The sequence below is a fragment of the Arachis ipaensis genome, chromosome B1 (genome assembly GCF_059453495.1).
Source record: "Arachis ipaensis isolate K30076 ecotype BB chromosome B1, ASM5945349v1, whole genome shotgun sequence".
Classification (NCBI taxonomy): domain Eukaryota; kingdom Viridiplantae; phylum Streptophyta; class Magnoliopsida; order Fabales; family Fabaceae; genus Arachis; species Arachis ipaensis.
The window spans coordinates 23,220,841-23,241,656 of NC_142436.1; the positions used below are offsets into that span (position 1 = coordinate 23,220,841).

A 20,816-nucleotide genomic window follows, 5' to 3' on the forward strand; every position below is an offset into this window, starting at 1 on the left:
TTCTTCTTATCAGGTAGTCCCGAACATTTGATGTCATTTAGGAACTCTTATGAGAACTACTCTTGTTGTACATCTTCATTCTCATCAGCTTGACATGTTGTGTCAGAACTTAAATACTCCTTCTTCATCCTTGGAAAGATTATCAAGATGAAATCGTTTACCTTCTCGACACTCTCAACCGTGGGTACAAGAATTTTCCTACTTTGAAAATACCTATAATGTGACATGTTTTGTAACAAATTTGGATATGCAAAGTCTACCAAATGAGAGAAAGGGTCATCGGTAGTTGTAATCAATAGATCATCTGGAATTTCAAATTCTGACTCATCACCAACAACAGAACCAATATTTCCATTTCAAAAATCAAGTATCCAATTAGCAAATCTCTTCATTTCACCTTCATGTTGATCTGAAGAAGACATTAGAAGCCTCATGTTAATATGCAGCTTCAGAACCTTACAAAACGACCACAAATGGGATGAGTTAATAGCTGATGATAATATATCGTGTCTACTTCCTTTCGGAATCACCGGAACTCCGGAAGTATCTGTATGAAATCACCTCCTAGAACAACAACCTTACTACCAAATGGTTGATGTGTCTTATATTGATCGATAACTGACATAAGATCCCTGAACGTCCAATCAAGTGCTTCAAAACACATTTTATTGAGCATTCGAGCTTCATCCCAAATTATTAAGCTACTTTGGACGAGCAACTCAGCCTTCAAACTGTCATGCTTGATGTTACAAGTAGATTCATCAGTAATTGTAATCGGTATTGAAAACCTAGTATAAGCCATTTTACCACCAAGTAGGAGTAAAGACGCAATTCCACTGGATGCGACATTTAAAACAATCTTTCCTCTAGACCGAATAGCAGAAGAAAGTCCATTCTAAATAAATGTCTTACCACACCCACCATGCCCATAAACGAAGTAAAAACCACCAGAGTCTGTAATAATATCATTGAGTATCTCATCGAATACTAACCTTTGCTCATGAGTCGTCTTTTGTTCCATATATAAGTTTGTATGAGTCAACTCATTTGTGTCATATGCTAACTCCTCCTCTATTAGCTTATTCTGAAAAAGGCGAACATCAGACATCTCAAGATATAGCATTGATTGATAGTCTCTTAAAGATCTCACATTCCTGTTGAGTATCTTCTCAATCTCAATAACACAAAGATTTTTCAATTCGTCATCAGTCATGTTTAGTCCTAGCAAAAGCACATGATGGTTTTATGAAATATTTAATAAGTAATTCTAAAATAAAACCATTAATATTATTAATAAAAATAAAAGTAATAAGAGAATACAATCTTGATATAAAAAAAGACATAGTAAAATACCTTTATTTTTCAATGCTTTTCTCCTCTCATATAGTATTATGTCGGCTTATAATGTCCAAGTTGCATTTTAAACATGCTCTGGTTTGCTAATGCTATTAGATATCAATAGCATCGCAAATAGTTTCTCAATTGATGATCAAATGCAAGTTCAGCTACCTCATTAATAGTTGCAATAAATTTCCTATCATCACACAGTAGTCCATGGAATAGCAATCATCTTGGAAGCTAGAATATGTAATCCCATTAACTATCCTAATAGACTCATATATTGTGCAACTTGTCTGAATAGCTAACAAAATTCTCATATAGTAGATATCACCTGTATCGGGTGGAACATAGTTTAACCTCCTGATAGAATACCCTCTTTTGCGTGGATGTCATTCCCTTGCTTCTCTATCATAAACAAATTGATTTGAAAACTCGGCATATGTCAAAGTTTGACCTGCTTAAATTTTTTTATTGGCCTCCATCCATGCTAAGAACATCATACATTTCCCATCCTCTTCTTCCACGATTTCCTCAAGATCATCATCATCTTTAAAGATGATATTTTACTCTCTAGGAAAATGAAATGTTAATCTCACCACTGAAGGCCACCTCTGATGAATATCATAAGCTAAAGTTCTCCACACAGCCTCACATGCAGACAAATACCTACAATCATAAAATTGTTTGATCTCGTCAATAACCTGAGCATTCTCTCCACTAGAAGCTTCCTTTGAAACTCTAACTGCTACCCTGTCTAGACCTTTATTCACGTACTTGAACAAATATTTGATAGCATTTGACTTATTGCAGTACTCTACATTAACATGCGCTTGATAAGATATCAACAGATATGCATTGTATGGAACCACATTCCTATTATTCATATGGACTCCCTTTCTTCTCAATAACTACTCCTGTGTCTCGTCTTCTATATGATGGGTATCCACTATCATCGATAATTGTGGTGCTACTGAATGTTTTGGGATAATATTTGGTGCAGTATCCATCTTTCATGCAGAGAGTTGGTCCATGAATCATATATGTAGACACAGCTCTAAACAATTTTGGGTGCCGAACAGGATCTGGCAACTCTGAAGATATTAACCGGTCAATTTGAGTTGTCGTTGTTATCTTATGGTCTCCATTCAACCATAAAAGAATGTGAGCATGTGGTAGATCTCTTTTTTGGAATTTCACCGTATATATCCCTAATACCAAAAAAGACAAAAAAATAATATGTTATAAATAAACTATCTATTTTATATATGTGCTTTGATAAATTAAGGGTGATAATAAAAAATCAACAATATGTTAAGTAAGAAAATATTTTGCCATTTATTTTATAACAATCTAAAGGAACATTTCTCTAAAAATAAAGTTGGATGACGAGCAATACCTGCATCTAGGACTCCAAATGGAATTCCTTGCTTAAGATCCGAGATTATCATGTCAAGCTTAATTTTGAACACTCTATACGATAATATCTGGCCAGTCTTCAACCTTTAAGTTCCTTGGATTGTTAACTTTGTCAATCTCTTGCCAACTCGAGTTACATGTCATTGTGATGAAGAGGTCTAGATATCCATATTTCTTACAAATTGCCATAGCATCTTGACAATTATTAAACATGTATCTCATGCCACCAGTGAAGGACACGAGTAGGATGACACGTTTACCTACTTTAGAAGCACGAGTCTCACCCCCTAACAACTGCATCTTGAATCCCTATTTATATATCACTCCTCACCTTGTTTTGGTTGTTTCGATAGTAGGTTATCCTTTGTGCTTCAATCATGGAAAAGTAATCAACCAAGAACTGATGAAATAGTCTTCCGCCATTGACAATGGATGCATACTCGACCCTTCTCTCTTGTATTCTAAATGCTATGAACTCCCTTAAACTCACACGCTGTCTCTTTCTATTTTCATCAGCCCTATGAGATTCTCGCAAAGGAATGTCTTCTTGGTAGCCATCTTCACCGTAAGGAAACATCATAGGATACTGAAGAGGAATAAATGCAGTGTGTGTCTCATGAATCCTTTGTAGATGTTCGAACTTTAATTGAACTATAATATCATGCCCTGTATCTCTAGAATCAAAATCTCCTACTATTAGAGCTGCGACCTCGTTAGAAGATGGTAAATTGTAGACTCTTGCGTCCTTTGATCTTTTCTGATATAACCACAGCCTTATATTTGTGATATCTCCTTGATTCAGGTAGTTTCTCACTGTCCTAAATGTGTGAGCAAGAACATTATGTTGATCGATCATACCCTTGAGGTCTAGAACTAAGGACTGGTCAATGTTGTCATTGGTTGTTCTTGAACTGTATAAAACATTAATTGAAAAATATTAGTATTCATAATTAACCAAAATCAAAGTACGAACTACCTTAATATGCATCTAATCAGTTTGGAATGCATGATACAAACCTAAAAATCTTTATCCTGTTTGAGACCTCATTTTCTGTATCATAAATATATAATTGCACGAATTTTGGTCTTTGTCCCTCAATTGGCACCAAACTTCTAATTCTGTGGTTGTTCTGTCCACTCACAATGAACTGGGGAGGACATGCCTCATTATTAATGGAGGTCTCAATTTTACCTTCTAGGGACGTGAAGCAAAACATGCTATTATAAGTTCTTATATTATCTTTAAAGTGTTTATTCTTTGGTCTTCTCCAGATATTAAATCTTGCAAGAGTTGAGGTGGACGTTGCAAAAACGGCAGTTGTACCTTTCCTCGCATACAACATATTGGGAACTCAATATTGGACGATCTTGTTTTGGACTTCTCTGATCTCTCCTCATACCACATCGTGGCGTCGCAATGCTGACAAAAAAATTCTGGGTCACCAATGTCTATCACATCTAATAATCACCAAGATAATAAATTCTATTTCAGTTATATCTGCAACAAATACTTTATATAAAAATATACCTTTCTTTCACCATGTGAAGTATAAAAATAATATCTACAAAAAATTACCGATGATTGTAATTTATGGATTAAAAAGATAATATCGTATAATACAGTTTCATTGTGCCAAGATCAAGGTTTAAGTTTTACATGCACACTAATCAAACAATAAGAATTATAATAAATCAATGTTCAAATACAAAAAATATAATATATAACCATATCTTTGTCAGAATTTTAAAAACTTGTACATTAAACAATAATTTTTTGTTTATAAAAGTATAACAATAGTAAATAATAAAGTGTTAATATTGCTACTTCTTAGATTACATGTATTCTCAACAACATCAAATATGCTCAGTATTCAATTTGCACATAATTATCTAATACCACTACAAAATTTTTGTTTGTTTGTGGAAGTTTTTTAGTGGGAGTTATTAAAACCTCCATAATCTATTTTATTTGTGACAATTTTAAATAATTAACAAAAACTCCCACAGTTATAATATTTTCAATCCAATTAAATATAAAAAGCCCAATCCAAATAAATATTAACTGAGCCCATACCAAAAATTAAAAAAAAAAACAAAAAATTCTTCCCGAGAAAGAGAACGACGGAGAGTCTGAAACCTAAAATTTTGATTCCATCGCCACCGTCGTTCATCTCCTTGCCACCGCTGCTGCCAAGTCTCCTCCGTCAACGCGTTACCGGAGGAGTTATGAATGGAGGATGAGGTGATCGTGGAGCCTTTCAATTCGCGGAGCTCTCGCCTCTTAGGATAGTATTTTAGTGACGATTTCATTCATATTGTTGATGTAATGCTTTAGATCCTCCGCTTCTGCGTCGTCTTCCACGGCTGGTTCTGCTTTTGCTCCAGCGGCTTGAAGCACTCTGGGCGCGGACTCGGTGGCGCTGGCTGAGTAGATCTGGAAAGCGAGCGAGCAGGAGTCTCTGGAAGCTTCGATTGAAGCTGCGTTTGAAGCTATCGGATCTCATGGAACTGATTCTCATGTCGTTCCGAGTAATTGCAGTGAGGATTTGTTCCTACTTGTTCTTCTTTAGTTCAGGACTTAAATTTCGTAGTTTCAATGGTATAAGTTGTATATGACACATTTTGCATTTTAATTTATGTGATAATTATGTATGACGCAATTTGATTCCAAGGTACAAGTAAGATTTGCTTAACCATATTGAGGCTTTGATTGAAGAGAGGGAACGGTATATGTTTGCAAGGAAACTCGTGCTATTCTATGGCAAATCAATGATTTGCCTCCTTCAAAGGTGGAGAAGGAGCTTGAGTCCGAGCTAATCAAAGCCATAAAGGATAAAAGTGTTGGCTTGTTGAGATCAGGATTATTGAAGCCATGTATCTCAGATCCATCATATACTCATTTCTATGAGGTAATTCTTTTTCTAACTTTTTTTTTTGGAAGGATAGTTAGTAATGGATTTAGCATGAAGTAGGTTTCTTGTTTCTATAATTGTTTGTGACAGGAAATTGAAAGGTTGGGAAATAAGAAATGCAAAAGAAGAGTTTTAGCCTCATCTCATCAATTTCACTTGGCTAATTACTTCTTGGAGGACATGGATGATGCTCATTCTACTCTCAATTTCATTGAGGTACCAGCAAACAAATTTGTCTCAAAATCATCAGTTTCAAAATAGCTATGCCATTCACATGATTTCGATTTTTGAGTGTGTGGACTAGAAATTTTAATTTCATTGAAAAACTAATAGCATGATGCAAAAGCAAATATCTAGATCTGGTTCAATAATTGAAGATTGTATTCTACATAATGCTTGAAGATTCTTACCAATAATTAATGTTTGAAATTCTCAACAGGAAGGGAATCAAATAAGAACCGAGAAGAGTTGTGGCAAATGCAAGGTTGGATTCAAGAACCCTATGAAGGAAGCAAGAAATGGAATATCTACATGTAAGAAGCTGCTAAAGGTGTTGAATATTCTGAAAGATAGGCTTGCCTTTTTTTCGTGTCTATAAGACACTAATCAATCCAGCTTTGCTTGTTCGAAACTATTGAGCATGAGGAGGTATTAATTTGAATTTATTTTAATCTTAAATCTTAAATATTATTCTTATAATGTAATATAGTTATTTGTATGCTAATTTATTCCTTACTTTAATTTGTGCAGTTTTTGGAGGTAGTTCGGATAGAAGGTCATGCATTTTCCTTTATAATATAATATAGCCAATATACTTCTTTTTGGTCTTATTTTTTTTATATTTTTTATGTAAATGATTCTTATTTTAACTTTCTATTATGCAATTTGATTTGGCAGCTTTGTTGTGGGGTTGATAAAAATGCAATTGGGGCTTGTGCTCAATTAGTATTTGCACCTATTGATGAAATGCTCTTGATTTGATAATTGGTACATTCATACAAAAGATGTATGTTGTTATCTCTTCTGCATGATTCTTCTTATCCGGTTGTTTAATTGATATCTACTGAAGTAGGCAATTGTAAAATGTAAAAATTCTTGTCATCTTACTTATGACAGAGTTCTGAATGTCACAAACTTGCAAGGAGAACTAGGCAATAATCTGGCGAATTTTGTTTCCATCTCAGTAATGTAATTATAATTCTCCCTACATTGAGTGTGTGTGTCTGTGCGCGCGCGCGAGTGCGCTTGTGAGGCTGTGACTATATTGCCTTTTCCTCAGTTCATGAATTACAGCTTTCATCCTTCTTACTGTGCGTATAAGATTTTGTTGCATTGTCTTTACTCATCATTTTCTTTACCTTGAACAGTTATCTAAGCAGCAACAATATTGGGGGAAGTACTCCATCCAATTTGCCAGTTACGCTGAGAAACTTGTATGTAATAATCTAGCTCTCTAATACTAGGCCCTTTCCATCATATATTGTTCTAATGGACATAATGGTTTGTGGTTGCAGTTTTTTTTCGGTCAACCAATTTACCGGAAGAATTTCGGCCTCTTTATCCTCATTGACTGGACTGACTGACATGTAAGCTTGTTGCTTCTCCCATTTTGTATTCAATTTGTGTTGTAGGAAATGATAAAACTTTATCCTCTTTATTTGTTATATTTGTGCCATTCTGACATGTTTTGAGCAGGGATGTTTCGAATAATCAGTTTGCTGGTCCAATACCTTCGAAGTTGCTGAGCATCCCTAACTTCAGGTGAAAGTCTTTAAGATTCAACTATTTTTCTTCTTTATGGATAAATATGATGATTACTAGAATTGAAAATGTGAACATGGACGTGGAACTTGTGTTTGAAATTTTATATGGTTCCCATTAATTCAAGATGTAAATGTTCCAATTAAGGGGTGGGAATTGAAAAATAGATAAGCTTGAGAAAGACTAAACCGTACTTTGACATCTCTAGACTCTGGTAAAACAAAAGGAAAAAGAAATTACTTGTATGATTTAGGATATTATGCTTCCAGAGCCAAATTTGATAATTTGATATCTTGATTTGAACATAGCATGCTAATTAGTTTGCATTAGTCACATGTTAATGTGTCACTTACACAATGTTTATTATCATGCATTTTTCAGCATATAAATAATTTCATCTAATTGCCTTTTAATGATAAGTCAAAAGCTAATGCATAAATCATCCTACATCTATTTCAGCACTAGTCACATGTAAATGCAACTGATTTTTTATCTGAAGCCCTTGAAAATGAGTTCATATTGAACAACATGCATCTCTGAGGTTTGTACTTGTATCCTTTTTAATTTTAATGTTAATTATTCTTAGCCTTTTATATTTGTTTCTTTATTACTTTTCAGTAGCTAAAATAGAAAATATAGAATCTGTAGATTCAAAAAAGAATAGAAGAAAAGAATAGAAGAAATGGCTAGTGCTGGTTTGGACACTAGTTCACTTGAGATATATATTTATGTACATAGTGTTCTCTAATTATTATATGTTTAATACATGTTACTTTTAATATTTTGTTGTTGTAATTAATGTGATTGAAAATGATGGTAATGTACTATATTGATTTTTTTTTTAAAGTATTTCTTTTGTTTAAGTATGTAATATCTTAATTTTCTTTTACATTTTTAATGTTTTGCTTAAATATTTCTTTTAAATAGTAAATAATTAGTATAATAATGTAATTCTAACATCTAGATTAATATTTTAAAAATAATATTGATAGGTTTGTGGAGGTTTGAAACCCCCATAGAATAGCTGTTCTTTTTAAAATGGAAAATTTTTTTGTGGGAGTTTTGAACCGCCACAAACATTAACCAAGAACTGCCACAAAATTCTAGAACAAAACCCCACAAAAGGGATAGAAAACCGCCACAAAGGAGCTCGTGGCACCTCAAATTTTGGGGGTTTTTAAAACTGCCACAATCCTTTTTGTGGGGGTTTGAAACCTCCACAAATAGAAAAAAAAACCTCCACAAATAAACAAAAACCTTGTAGTGTACAGTCGTGTTTTCAGTAATATCTTCAACTTCTTCAAAAATTCTTGAAAGATTTATTTGGGAGGAAAAATTAGTATAATCATGCATTATGCATTAAATACTAATTGTAATATAATTATAGTAAATTTATTTGAGAAAAAAATTTATGAAAAATTGACACCTCATTTTAATTAGTTAAAAAAATATAATTTTAATATATTAAGTAAAAATAAATAATTAAAATTAAATTGAATTGTTGTCATAAACCGAATTTTTTTATATTGATCCAACTAGATTCATTCAACATATTAAACCAAAATACAAAACGTTGTGTACTTCTTCTGAATCCTTATCTTTTACATTCATTGCTTATTTATTTGTCTTAAATTCAGAAGCTATTTTTTTTTGTCATATCTGGAGTAAATAATCATTTCTAACCATGAAAGATTCGAACGCTGACATTTTTAATCATAAAAGATGAAAATTAAAATTATATTCATGAAAGACAGGCTTTTGCTGACAAAATTATCCGAATCCTAAAAAATTAGATACAATTTTCAAATTACCCTCTAATATAACCTAACTTTAATCTTTAATTTTACTCTACACCACCATTTTTTTAATTTCAAATCCTACTACCACTTTTATCTCTGACTACCACCGTTATTGCCGCCATCACCATTATCACCACTGCCATCACCACTTCTACTGCTCCTGTACACTACCCCAACACAAGTTCAATTCTACCATCACTATCCATTATCATCATCACGTTCAATTCCACCATCACTATCCATTATCATCATCAATGAAGACGTAGAACATACACATCGTAAAACTCACCAAATCCAAAACTTTATTTATCTCTCGTACATTCTCTTCTGTTTTTATCAGAATCCAATCATAGATCTCATTTCATGTAAAAACAGAAAAAAAAAAGAATTGCTTTGTTTTTTCCAAAATAAAAAATACCCAGATAGCAAAGAGAAAGAACACAGCTAAAAAATTTCACCATTTTTCAATTTTTGTACCATTGGCTTCGTTTTCTCCTTCACCTTATTCTTCATAATCCTCCTCTGATTTGGGTTCCTAAGCATTTCAACTCTTCTTCTGCCACAAAGCTCTTTCTCTCCATTAAACACCTAAAACAAACTACATAACGGAATTGCAACCCCAATACCCACAAAAAACAGAACAACAACACTACATACCCACTTCAGCAAACACAACATAATGGTGGACGTGGACCAGTGGATGACTGGTCTAAATCCGGCCCACATAGCGGGCTTGTGTCGCCTATCATCCCAGGCCGCCTCCGTTCTAACCACTTCCGCACCATCCTTGCTCCCGGTAAAAAACGGCCTCCTTTCATTCTCTTCGCTCATCAATAAAGTCATAAAGCATCTACGCAAGTCAGGTGTTCAGGTCCAATCGGGTCTCTTCGACACTGAGTTCGCACGCGCCAAGGCCGAGTTCGGTTTCGCCATCCCGCCGGACCTCCGTGCCATACTCGCTGCCGGAATTCCCGTGGGCCCTGGCTTCTCCGATTGGCACTTCACAGGTGACAGTGGTGGTAGTGGTGATGACAGCAATAATGTAGTTGAGGATAAAAGTGGTGGTAGGGTTTGAGATTGGAGAAACAGTGATATGGGATAAAATTAGAGGTTAGAGTTAAGATATATTAGAAGGTAATTTGGGAATTGTATTTAATTTGTTAGGATTTTGATAATTTTGTCTATAAAAGCCTATCTTTTATGAGTATAATTTTAATTTTCATTTTTTATGGATAAAAATGTCAGCGTTCGAATCTTTCATGGTTAGAAATGGTTATTTACTCTCATATCTGAGATAACTCAGAGACAACTTTAATAGTTATCTAAAATCTACTAAAAATTTCAGAGGGTGTCTCTTTTATAATTGATACTTCAAAATGTATTTTAAAGAACTTACAAACTTACTAATCGAACACGCTAAGATATATCCACTATATATAAATTTAAAGACTTGAAATTTTCTTAAATTCTTATTTTAGATGAAAAGAAATCAAAGCACAACTCAATTCTTCTTCTCGCGCTCTTCTTACAATTTCAATATATCCTAAAAGTCGTTAGAAAAGTTAGATAAAAAATTTAAATTTGTTTTGGTGTTTGCAGTTAAGAATTTTGTATAGGGTAGAAATTCTTATTCAAGATTTGAATATTTCAAATCATTATAGGCCACAATCAAAATCCGGTGAATTGCAAAACAGAAAATATTCATTTTGCATTAAAAAAAATTTCCAAAGTCCTACCAAAAAAAATCCGAACACTATGAACCATGGAATCAAATGTGGAAGATATCTGTGCATTTTTCACCAACCTCAGCGAAAATTGAGGAAATGATAAAACTCGGAGATAAAAAAAAAAAACAAAGATTGAAATTCAATAAAAACATAAATTAAAATAAAAATAAAACAATAAAACAATAAGTTGAAATTAAATATAAAGAGAATTATTTTATTTTTTATTCAATTTCTTAATGTAATAAGAAAGAGATTCACTCAACATAATTTGTTCATACCATAGTTTGAGAATGGAATCGAAATGACTTGTTCAATCTTCTATTTAATTTTCCAATACAACAAGAAAGAGACTCACTCAACCTCACTACTTGTTCACACCATGGTTTTATCATAAAATTAAAAGAAGACTTTTTACACTTCTAATCACTCAATAATGACTATAATAATTTATGAGATATTTATAACTTAATAATTAAATAAATAAAATTAAATTTAACATTCTAAAAATATAAACTAATAACTTTTTAATAATACATGAACTATTCATATGACAACATATTTTTATATTTTGGACAGGATATGATGACAACATATTTAAAGTGTGTATCCGGAAATGTTGATATTTTTTGGTAGGAGGACCACCAAATTATTCACCGAGAAGGTCGAATTTTTTTTTCTTTTAATTCTGAATGTTGGACAAGAAAAAGTACGCGGTAGAATAATTCGGCTTGTTGGACTATGGTGTTTATTGGGTTGGGTTTTGACACACTACATAATTCAATCCATCCATACTATAATGGCTCACTAAAAACTTCAAAAAAACCCGAAAAAAAAAAGGACTCCATGAGCCATTTTCTTTTTATATAAATATTTATAACAATTAATTATAGAGAAGAGTATATTATTAAATGTGTTTCAAACCAAAGTATTAATTTTATTTTCAATATCCATACTAAAATATATTAATTTTGTCTTTGAAATCAAAAAAAAATATTTATAAATAAAAAATTAACTAATAAATTAATCATTATATTGTCTGCAGAAGAATTCAAGATTTGGATTCAAGACATACACTTAGTGGATCTGCCGCTTATAAATCGCAAATTTACATGGCTTCGAGGCCGTTCATGTAGTCGAATTGATAGAGTTGTGTTAAGCATAGAATGGTTGGAGGCGTTTCCTGAGACTTGGTTACGAGGTGGGCCAAGGGACTTATCTGATCACTGCCCAATTATTGTGGAAGGAAAGAGGTTAAGGGGTGGTCCTAGGCCTTTTCGAAGCCTTGATTCGTGGTTTTCACATGAAGGTTTTCTTCGAATGGTTAAGGAGGAATGGAGAGGCTTAGGGGAGATGCAGTTTACAAACAAATTGAAGGCGTTAACGGGCCGTTAGAAAGATGGCATACGGACAACTTTGATGAGATGGACAAGAGGATCTTGAAGTTTGAGGAAGAGATCAAAAAGGTTGATGATATGGTAAGTAATGGAGTGTATGATGGAACTATGGAGGCTAGAAGGAAGGAGCTAGTTACTTGCTATGAGCGGTGGTATGCGAGGAAAGAAATTCACTGGAAGCAAATGTCTCGGTCTAGGCAAGTAAAGGAAATGGACAGGAACACAAGGTACTTCCACAATATAGCCTCAGCAAGGAGGAGGAATAATCGGATTGATACTCTGATAGTTAATGGGAGACTGGTAAGGAATCAAGCTAGAATAAAGATAGTTATTAGAGAGTTTTATAAGGATCTGTATCATCAGGAGAGTTCTCCTCTGTTGGGGTTTAGAGATGGTCTGGTGGCAAGGATAGCTGAGGAAGAATCTATGGCCTAGGAGGCGATGCCGTCGACGGAGGAAATTAGAGAGGCAGTGTGGGATTGTGAGTCATCCAAGGCGCCAGGCAATGACGGGTACAACATGAATTTTATTAAGAGGTGTTGGGATGAGATAGGGGCTGAATTTATGGCAGCAGTGATCGGGTTCTTTCAAACTTCTAGGTTACCGACAGACTCCAATATTACGTGGGTGGCGTTGGCCCCTAAGTTCGTTGGTGCGAAGGAGATTAAAGATCTCAGACCCATCAGTATGGTTGGCTATGTCTACAAGGTTATTTCAAAGGTTTTAGTTAGAAGGATGAGAGCAATGATGCCAGGGTTGGTAGGGGAGACTCAGAGTGCTTTTGTGAAAGGTAGAAAAATTCATGATGGAGCTCTCATAGCATGTGAAATAGTGCACTGGCTTAAAAGGAGAAATAAAAAGGCAGCCATACTCAAGTTAGATTTTCAAAAAGCTTATGACAGAGTCAAGTGGAGTTTTGTCGATATTGTGCTGGATAAGATGGGGTTTGGGTGCAGGTGGAGGACGTGGGTCATGGAGTGTGTGACCACAGCTTCTATGTCGGTCTTGATTAATGGTTCGTCATCTAAACCGTTTAAGATGGAAAGGAGATTGAGACAAGGTGACCTGCTTTCTCCCTTCTTGTTTGTGCTGGTTGTAGATGTCTTACATAGAATGGTTGGTGAGGCAGTTAGGAACGGACGTATTTCTCCGTTGGTGGTTGGTCGGGACAGTGTGGAGCTATCACACCTCCAGTTTGCTGATGATACTGAAGAACGGATGTTTGACGGTTTAGAATTCAGAATAAACTCCCGTTGCAAGTATAGCTTCTAAACCAAGCAATCATCCTTTCTTACAAACGTTTTGGTTGTCACAAGTAACAAACCCCTTTAAAATTGATAACCGAAGTATTTAAATCTCGGGTCATTTTCTCAAGGAACTGCAGGGAGGTGTTCTTATTATTGGTTATGAGTTTTACAAATTGGGGGTTTGAAAGTAAGGAACAAGTAATTTAAATGACAAGTAAAATAAATAAATAATTGTAAAATAAACTCTTGGCAAGGTATGAGAACTGGAATTCCTATCCTAGTTATCCTTATCAATGGTGATGATAATTGGGTTTTAATCCCACTTAGTTATCCTTCACTAAAGTAAAGGAAAGTCAAGTGGACTAATTAGTTTGATCCTCAGGTCCTAGCCAATTCCTTAGAAGGGACTAGAGTTATTGGAATCCAATTCAATTAGCAAAAATAATAATTATTAATCACGATGAGTTTGATAACTCAAGAGTCTCCAATTGATCAATTTAAGCCAAAAGGGAAAAATCTAAATTATTTATATAAATAAAGGAAAGCAATCATAATTCTGAAATACCTCAAGTTGCACTAATAAAGATATCAAATGTAATATGGAAGAGTTCATAAATTAAATTGAGAAAATAAATAAAAGGAACATTGAACCTGGTAATTGAACAGAAGTTGTAAGTTGAAATAATAAAAGTCCTAAATCCTTTAAGAGGAATCCTAATCTTAAATCCTAAGAGAGAGGAGAGAACCTCTCTATCTAAAAACTACATCTAAATTATGAAAAGTGAATTAAATTGAAAAGGCCTCCTCTGAATGGATGCATTTTCCCACTTTATAACCTCTAATCTGCGCTTTTTGGACTTGGATCTGGGCTAAAAAGGGCTTCAGAAATCGCCGGGAGCGTTTTCTGCAGTTTCTAGTGCGTGGCATCTGTCACGCGTCTGCGTGGGTCACGCGGTCGCGTCATCTGGAGTTTTCTTTATCACGCGTTCGCTTCGGTCACGCGTACGCGTCATCTGAGTTCTGCTCAAGGCGCGCGTCCGCATCAGTCACGCGTTCGTGTCGCTGCCTTTTCGCGCTGGCATGCGGCCGCGTCGTCCATGCGTTCGCGTCGCTGCCAGTTTCTTCAAAGACTCCATTGTGTGCTTCCCTTCCATTTTTGTATGTTTCCTTTCCATCCTTTAAGTCATTCCTGCCTTAAGGGATCTAAAACTACTTAACACACAAATCACGGCATCGAATGGTAATAAGGGTAATTAAAATAACTATTTTTAAAGCATAGGAAACATGTTTTTCACATACATCACATAATAAGGAAAATAAAGTAAAACCATGCAATTTACATGAATAAATGAGTGAAGGATTGAATAAATCACTTAAATTGAGCACAATATATATCATAAAATATGGGTTTATCAACCTCCCACACTTAAACAATAGCATGTCCTCATGCTAAATCCAAGATGAAGAGTAAGGTAAGGTTAAAGTGGTGGAATTTTCATGCAATGCAATCTATTCTAAATGCAACTACCTAAATGAATCATGCAATTCTAATTGTTATTCACTTGTATATAAAGCTTACATGTAGTTGAAATAATTCATATCCTCAAGGAATCATGTATGCATAGCCAAACCTTAGATAATGTTTAAAGCACTTTTACAATTGAGATGGGTAAAAATATTTCACAAACTTGCAAGACAATTTACAATTAAGAATAGATATATAGTGATGAGTTATTGAACCCTCACTGGATTTTGTGTTTACTCTCTAGTCACTCAGTGTTTATTGGGTTAATCACTCTATTCTTTTTCCATCCTTACTTTCTATAACTTTGTTCTTCATCTAACCAATCAACAATTATAGAATACAGACATACAAAAATCATGAGGTCTTTTTCAAGGTTGTAATGGGGCCAAGGTAAAGGTAAGGGTGTATGTATAAGGCTAAGTGAGCTAATAAGTGAATCCTTGATTAGTCTTAAGATCTCACCTAACATACATACTTTATAAATCAAAATTTCTTAACCTATTTGCCCAAATTTTTCCTCTTTGTATTGCAAACTCATGCATTGAATTTAATTTTGTCCCATGTGCATTGATCCTTTTTATTTTGCATTTGAAGAACGGATGTTTGACGGTTTAGAATTCAGAATAAATTGCCGTTGCAAGTATAGCTTCTAAACCAAGCAATCATCCTTTCTTACAAACGTTTTGGTTGTCACAAGTAACAAACCCCTTTAAAATTGATAATCGAAGTATTTAAACCTCGGGTCGTCTTCTCAAGGAACTGCAGGGAGGTGTTCTTATTACTGGTTATGAGTTTTGCAAATTGGGGTTTGAAAGTAAGGAACAAGTAATTTAAATGACAAGTAAAATAAATAAATAATTATAAAATAAACTCTTGGCAAGGTATGAGAACTAGAATTCATATCCTAGTTATCCTTCACTAAAGTAAAGGAAAGTCAAGTGGACTAATTAGTTTGATCCTCAGGTCCTAGCCAATTCCTAAGAAGGGACTAGAGTTATTGGAATCCAATTCAATTAGCAAAAATAACAATTATTAATCACGATGAGTTTGATAACTCAAGAGTCTCCAATTGATCAATTTAAGCCAAAAGGGAAAAATCTAAATTATTTATATAAATAAAGGAAAGCAATCATAATTCTGAAATACCTCAAGTTGCACTAATAAAGATATCAAATGTAACATGGAAGAGTTCATAAATTAAATTGGGAAAATAAATAAAAGGAACATTAAACCTGGTAATTGAACAGAAATTGTAAGTTGAAATAATAAAAGTCCTAAATTCTTTAAGAGGAATCCTAATCTTAAATCCTAAGAGAGAGGAGAGAACTTCTCTATCTAAAAACTACATATAAATTATGAAAAGTGAATTAAATTGAAAAGGCCTCCTCTGAATGGATGCATTCCCCCACTTTATAACCTCTAATCTGCGCTTTCTAGACTTGGATCTGGGCCAAAAAGGGCTTCAGAAATCGCCGGGAGCGTTTTCTGCAATTTCTGGTGGGTGGCATCTGTCACGCGTCCGCGTGGGTCAAGCAGTCGCGTCATCTGGAGTTTTCTTTATCACGCGTTCGTTTCGTTCACGCGTACGCGTCATCTGAGTTCTGCTCAAGGCGCGCGTCCGTGTCAGTCACGCGTTCGCGTTACTGCCAGTTTCTTCAAAGACTCCATTTTGTGCTTCCCTTCTATTTTTGTATGTTTCCTTTCCATCCTTTAAGTCATTCCTGCCTTAGGGGATCTGAAACTACTTAACACACAAATCACGGCATCGAATGGTAATAAGGGTAATTAAAATAACTATTTTTAAAGCATAGGAAACATGTTTTTCACATACATCACATAATAAGGAAGGGAAAGTAAAACCATGTAATTTACATGAATAAGTGAGTGAAGGATTGAATAAATCACTTAAATTGAGCACAATATATATCATAAAATATGGGTTTATCAGATACTATTCTGTTTTGCCCACCAGAAGATGGGACTATGAAAAATTACAAGCGGCTGCTGCGTTGGTTTGAGTTGATGTCAGGGCTCAATATCAATTTCGAAAAGTCCAGCTTGATTCCTATCAACTGTGAAGAGCAGTGGGTACAGAGTATGTATAGGCTATGGGGTTGTCAGGAAGGTACCCTCCCTGTTAAATATCTCGGAGTCTCCTTAGGAGCTAATCCAAGGCTTGTTAAGACCTGGAAGCCAATCATCGATAAGGTGGAAGAGAAGCTGAGCCTTTGGAAAGCTAAGGTGCTAAGCAAAGCGGGAAAATTGGTGCTCATCAAGTCAGTCTTGAATAGCTTACCAGTGTATTATTTGAGCCTGTATAAGATGCCTAAGGCAGTGGCGGAGAAGTTAATTTCCTGACAGAGACGATTTCTATAGAGTAAGGAGGATGGGAAGAACGGTATGGTGTTGGTGAGATGGGAGATGGTGCAGGCTCCTAAGAAGTTGGGTGGACTGAGAGTTGGAGATGCTATGATTCGTAACACTGCACTGTTGTTTAAGTGGTGGTAGCGTTTTGCTAAGGAAGAGTGCCCATTATGGAAGAAGGTGGTCTGTTCCTGTAATAATCTGAGGCCGAATGAGTTACTATCCACTCAAGTGTTGCCTACTAAAGGGGGCCATGGAAGGATATTTGCCATCTACAAATTAAGGAGCAACATCTAAGGGAGAAGGTTATTACTGGCCTGGCTTTGGAGATTGGTGATGGACGTTGGACTCGGTTTTGGGAGGATGTTTGGTTACATTGTGGGTCCTTGAAAGAACGGTTTCCCCGGCTCTTCTCTGTTTCAAATCAATGTGGTTCGGTCATTAGGGATTCTGGATTTTGGGATGGGTTAGAGTGGGTTTGGAATTTCCAATGGAGGCGAGAGCTTTTTCAGTGGGAGTTAGACCTTCTGAGTCAGTTACATGAGGCTTTGAGACCTGTCAGGCTAGTGAACGCTAGAGAGGATAGAGTTGTGTGGAAATTTGATAGACTTGGTATCTTTTCGACTAACTTCTTTGTGCAGGTGCTACAAGAAGGAATGCTTTCAGAGGAGGTAACCAGCTACAGCTTCACGAAGAGTGTCTGGAAAGGTTTGGTTCCACCAAGAGTGGAGCTATTTGCTTGGTTTGTCCTAGTAGGCAGGGTGAATACCAAAGACCGGCTAAGTCGATTCGGGATTATTAGCCAAGATGATAAGAGTTGTGTTTTATGTACTAACAAGGTTGAACAGGTCCATCACTTATTTTTTGGCTGTGAATTTGCTTGGCAGGTGTGGAGTGCGTGGTTATCTGTGTTTGGCCGGCTCTGGTCTGTTCCGGGATTGATGAAGGACCATTTCTTAAGTTGGACAGATGAGCCTTGTAGAAAGGAGGATCGAAAGCAACACTTGAGGTGCTTCTGTGCGATCATTTGGCACATTTGGATGGAGAGGAATAGGAGGATTTTTCAGAATAAAAGCAAAGGAGTTGAAGAAATCTTCCACATGACCATGCTTAGGTGCGACGAGTGGAGAGGTGTTCTTCCCTAATGTTGTTGATGGCTATGCCGAAGATGACACGCGGGTTTCTAGTCCTTGATGGTTGGTACTTTTTGGTGTTGCCTGTTTGTTTGTGTTATTCGACAAAGTCTGCTCCATTTTAGTGTGTTGAGTTCTTTTGCTTTCAAAAAAAAAATTTAATCATTATATATTTACATTATATATTTATACATATTATTTTATATATTTTTTAATAAATTAATTGACTACTAAAATAGTCAAATATAACGTAGTAAACTAATCAAATATTTTTTTCTATAGCATAATCAAACTTTGTTGTATATATAAAATACATTTTATAAGATAACTCATTTTTATATATTCATCATGTAGCATGAACCCTTAAATTAATAACGTACAAGATAAGAAATTACGTACAATTTATAAGTTGATTATCACATAGTTGATTGCTTCACTAATTCAAGTTCAGTAACATAATTGTGACTAAAGAAATCATAAAAAAGGAAATAGAAAAAATACTATTTGATTAAGTCTTCGTCTTACTTTTAAGGTTTGAAATATTTTATTTTAAATTGATTAATTTTTTTATCACTAAATATATTAAATATATATGAAATACTTAATATTATTAATGTGTATCGTTAATTAAATATTTTAATAATATAATTGAAAAAACTTTTAAATTCTAAGCAGAATGAAGGTGAGAGGAGAGAGAATAAAAAAAGAAAAAGAGTTGGCAACTCGAGAAAATGAGTGAAATAGCAAAATTAATAGTGAAGTCTCATTACAGTCATATATATTTCTGTTCGTTACCTGAGGTTCTCGGGTATTCGACGGGTCGGATGACGGTGAAGGGATGAGATGGCGAGACCCTGAAGTAACTCGGAGCGGGCTCTTGGTCCAGGGTCGGAGGTCGGCGGGAGCGGTGGTAGAACGGACAAGGGGGATGGCCACTTACAAGGACACTCCGACGACCAAGCCAGTGTCCGTACGAGAGGATAGCCAAATTAGGTAAGATGATGTGTACCTTGGAGGGAGTGCTGACCTCTCCCCTTATATACTGTGTTGGACGGGTCCAGAGATGACCTAACCCACTGGCCAGGATGCTCGTGAGATGTCCCTATCCACGTGGGAGGTGCTGGTTGTCCCAGACTTCGGGTCGGGGCTTCGGGTGTTGCCCCGAGGGAGCCGACCCGACCGGTTTACTAGGCGTGGTGGCATGCGCTTTTGGGCCGGGTGCGGGGGACCGACCCGCCGGGTTCCCTATTATGGAGGGTGGTTCGGGCTTCAGGTCGGGGCGTCGTTCTCGATCCGCCGTGTTGTTTTGGGCTGGACTGCGTGAGTCTGTAACAGTGCCCCCAAACACGTCAGTTTTGGGGTGTAGAGCCCGTGACTGGGCGTGTTTGACTCACCGCCGAGTCGGGATGTGTCCCTCTCTTCGGGAGTTCGTTGGCGCCGTTCGTGTTCTCCACGCGTGGTTATCTCTCTTCTTCCTGGTGCTGCCTCCTTGGCTTCTGCGCCGGGAATTAAATACCCATCATTTCGCGATTTTGAAATTCGTGTGAAATGACGAATGTGCCCCTGCCTTTTGGCACTTCTCCTTGACGGTTACACTCTTTTCCCCCCTTTTTTATTTTCACAACCTCCCCATTTCTCCACTTTCGTTTTCTCTTCCTTCTGTTCCCTCGAGTTGCTGCTGCTTCCATTTGCGTTTTCGCTCTTGCTGCTGCTTGCTCGTTCTTCTTTGCTTTGCCTCTGTTGCTGTCTTTACTTTTGGCGTCCTTCTTCATCTTTTCCTGGTACGTTGATCTTTCCAGCTTTTGTTTTTCTCTTTCCTTTTTGTTATTTGTGCGCTTTCTTTTATGCATGCTTGGACTTCTGCTTGTTTTTGCCGCTTCTTCTTTTAGAGGGGGCGCCACTGGGTTTTTCATGGGTTTTTGCTTGAGTTCTGGGTTAGTGTAGGGGTATCTAGAGGGTGATTTAGGGAGTTGAAGTTTTTCTTTTACTGTTTTGGGGGTTTCCGACCTCCCGTTCTGACTAAGTGGTGCCGCCCCTGCTGTAGGTATGGCCGAGCGCCTCGTTCTCTCGAATCAAGCTCAGCGACCGCTAGCCGACTTTGTTGATCATTACGCTTGGGTTTCTTCCGACGTGAAGGATACCCCTTCCAAGGTCACGAAGTAGGGCCTCCAGGACTTGCGCCAGGCTAGGCTCTTAT

General features: G+C 36.0%; 1 protein-coding gene across 1 annotated transcript; it reads left to right on the top strand.

Moving 5' to 3' along the window:
* The first annotated feature begins 17,522 nt into the window (after nucleotides 1-17,522).
* LOC148575960 (uncharacterized) lies at nucleotides 17,523-18,428 on the top strand. The gene is made up of 4 exons (XM_088502632.1): nucleotides 17,523-17,626; nucleotides 17,734-18,043; nucleotides 18,128-18,228; nucleotides 18,374-18,428. Exons 1-4 carry the CDS (start codon nucleotides 17,523-17,525, stop codon nucleotides 18,426-18,428), a joined length of 570 nt encoding a protein of 189 aa, XP_088358758.1.
* The last annotated feature ends 2,388 nt before the right edge of the window (nucleotides 18,429-20,816 follow it).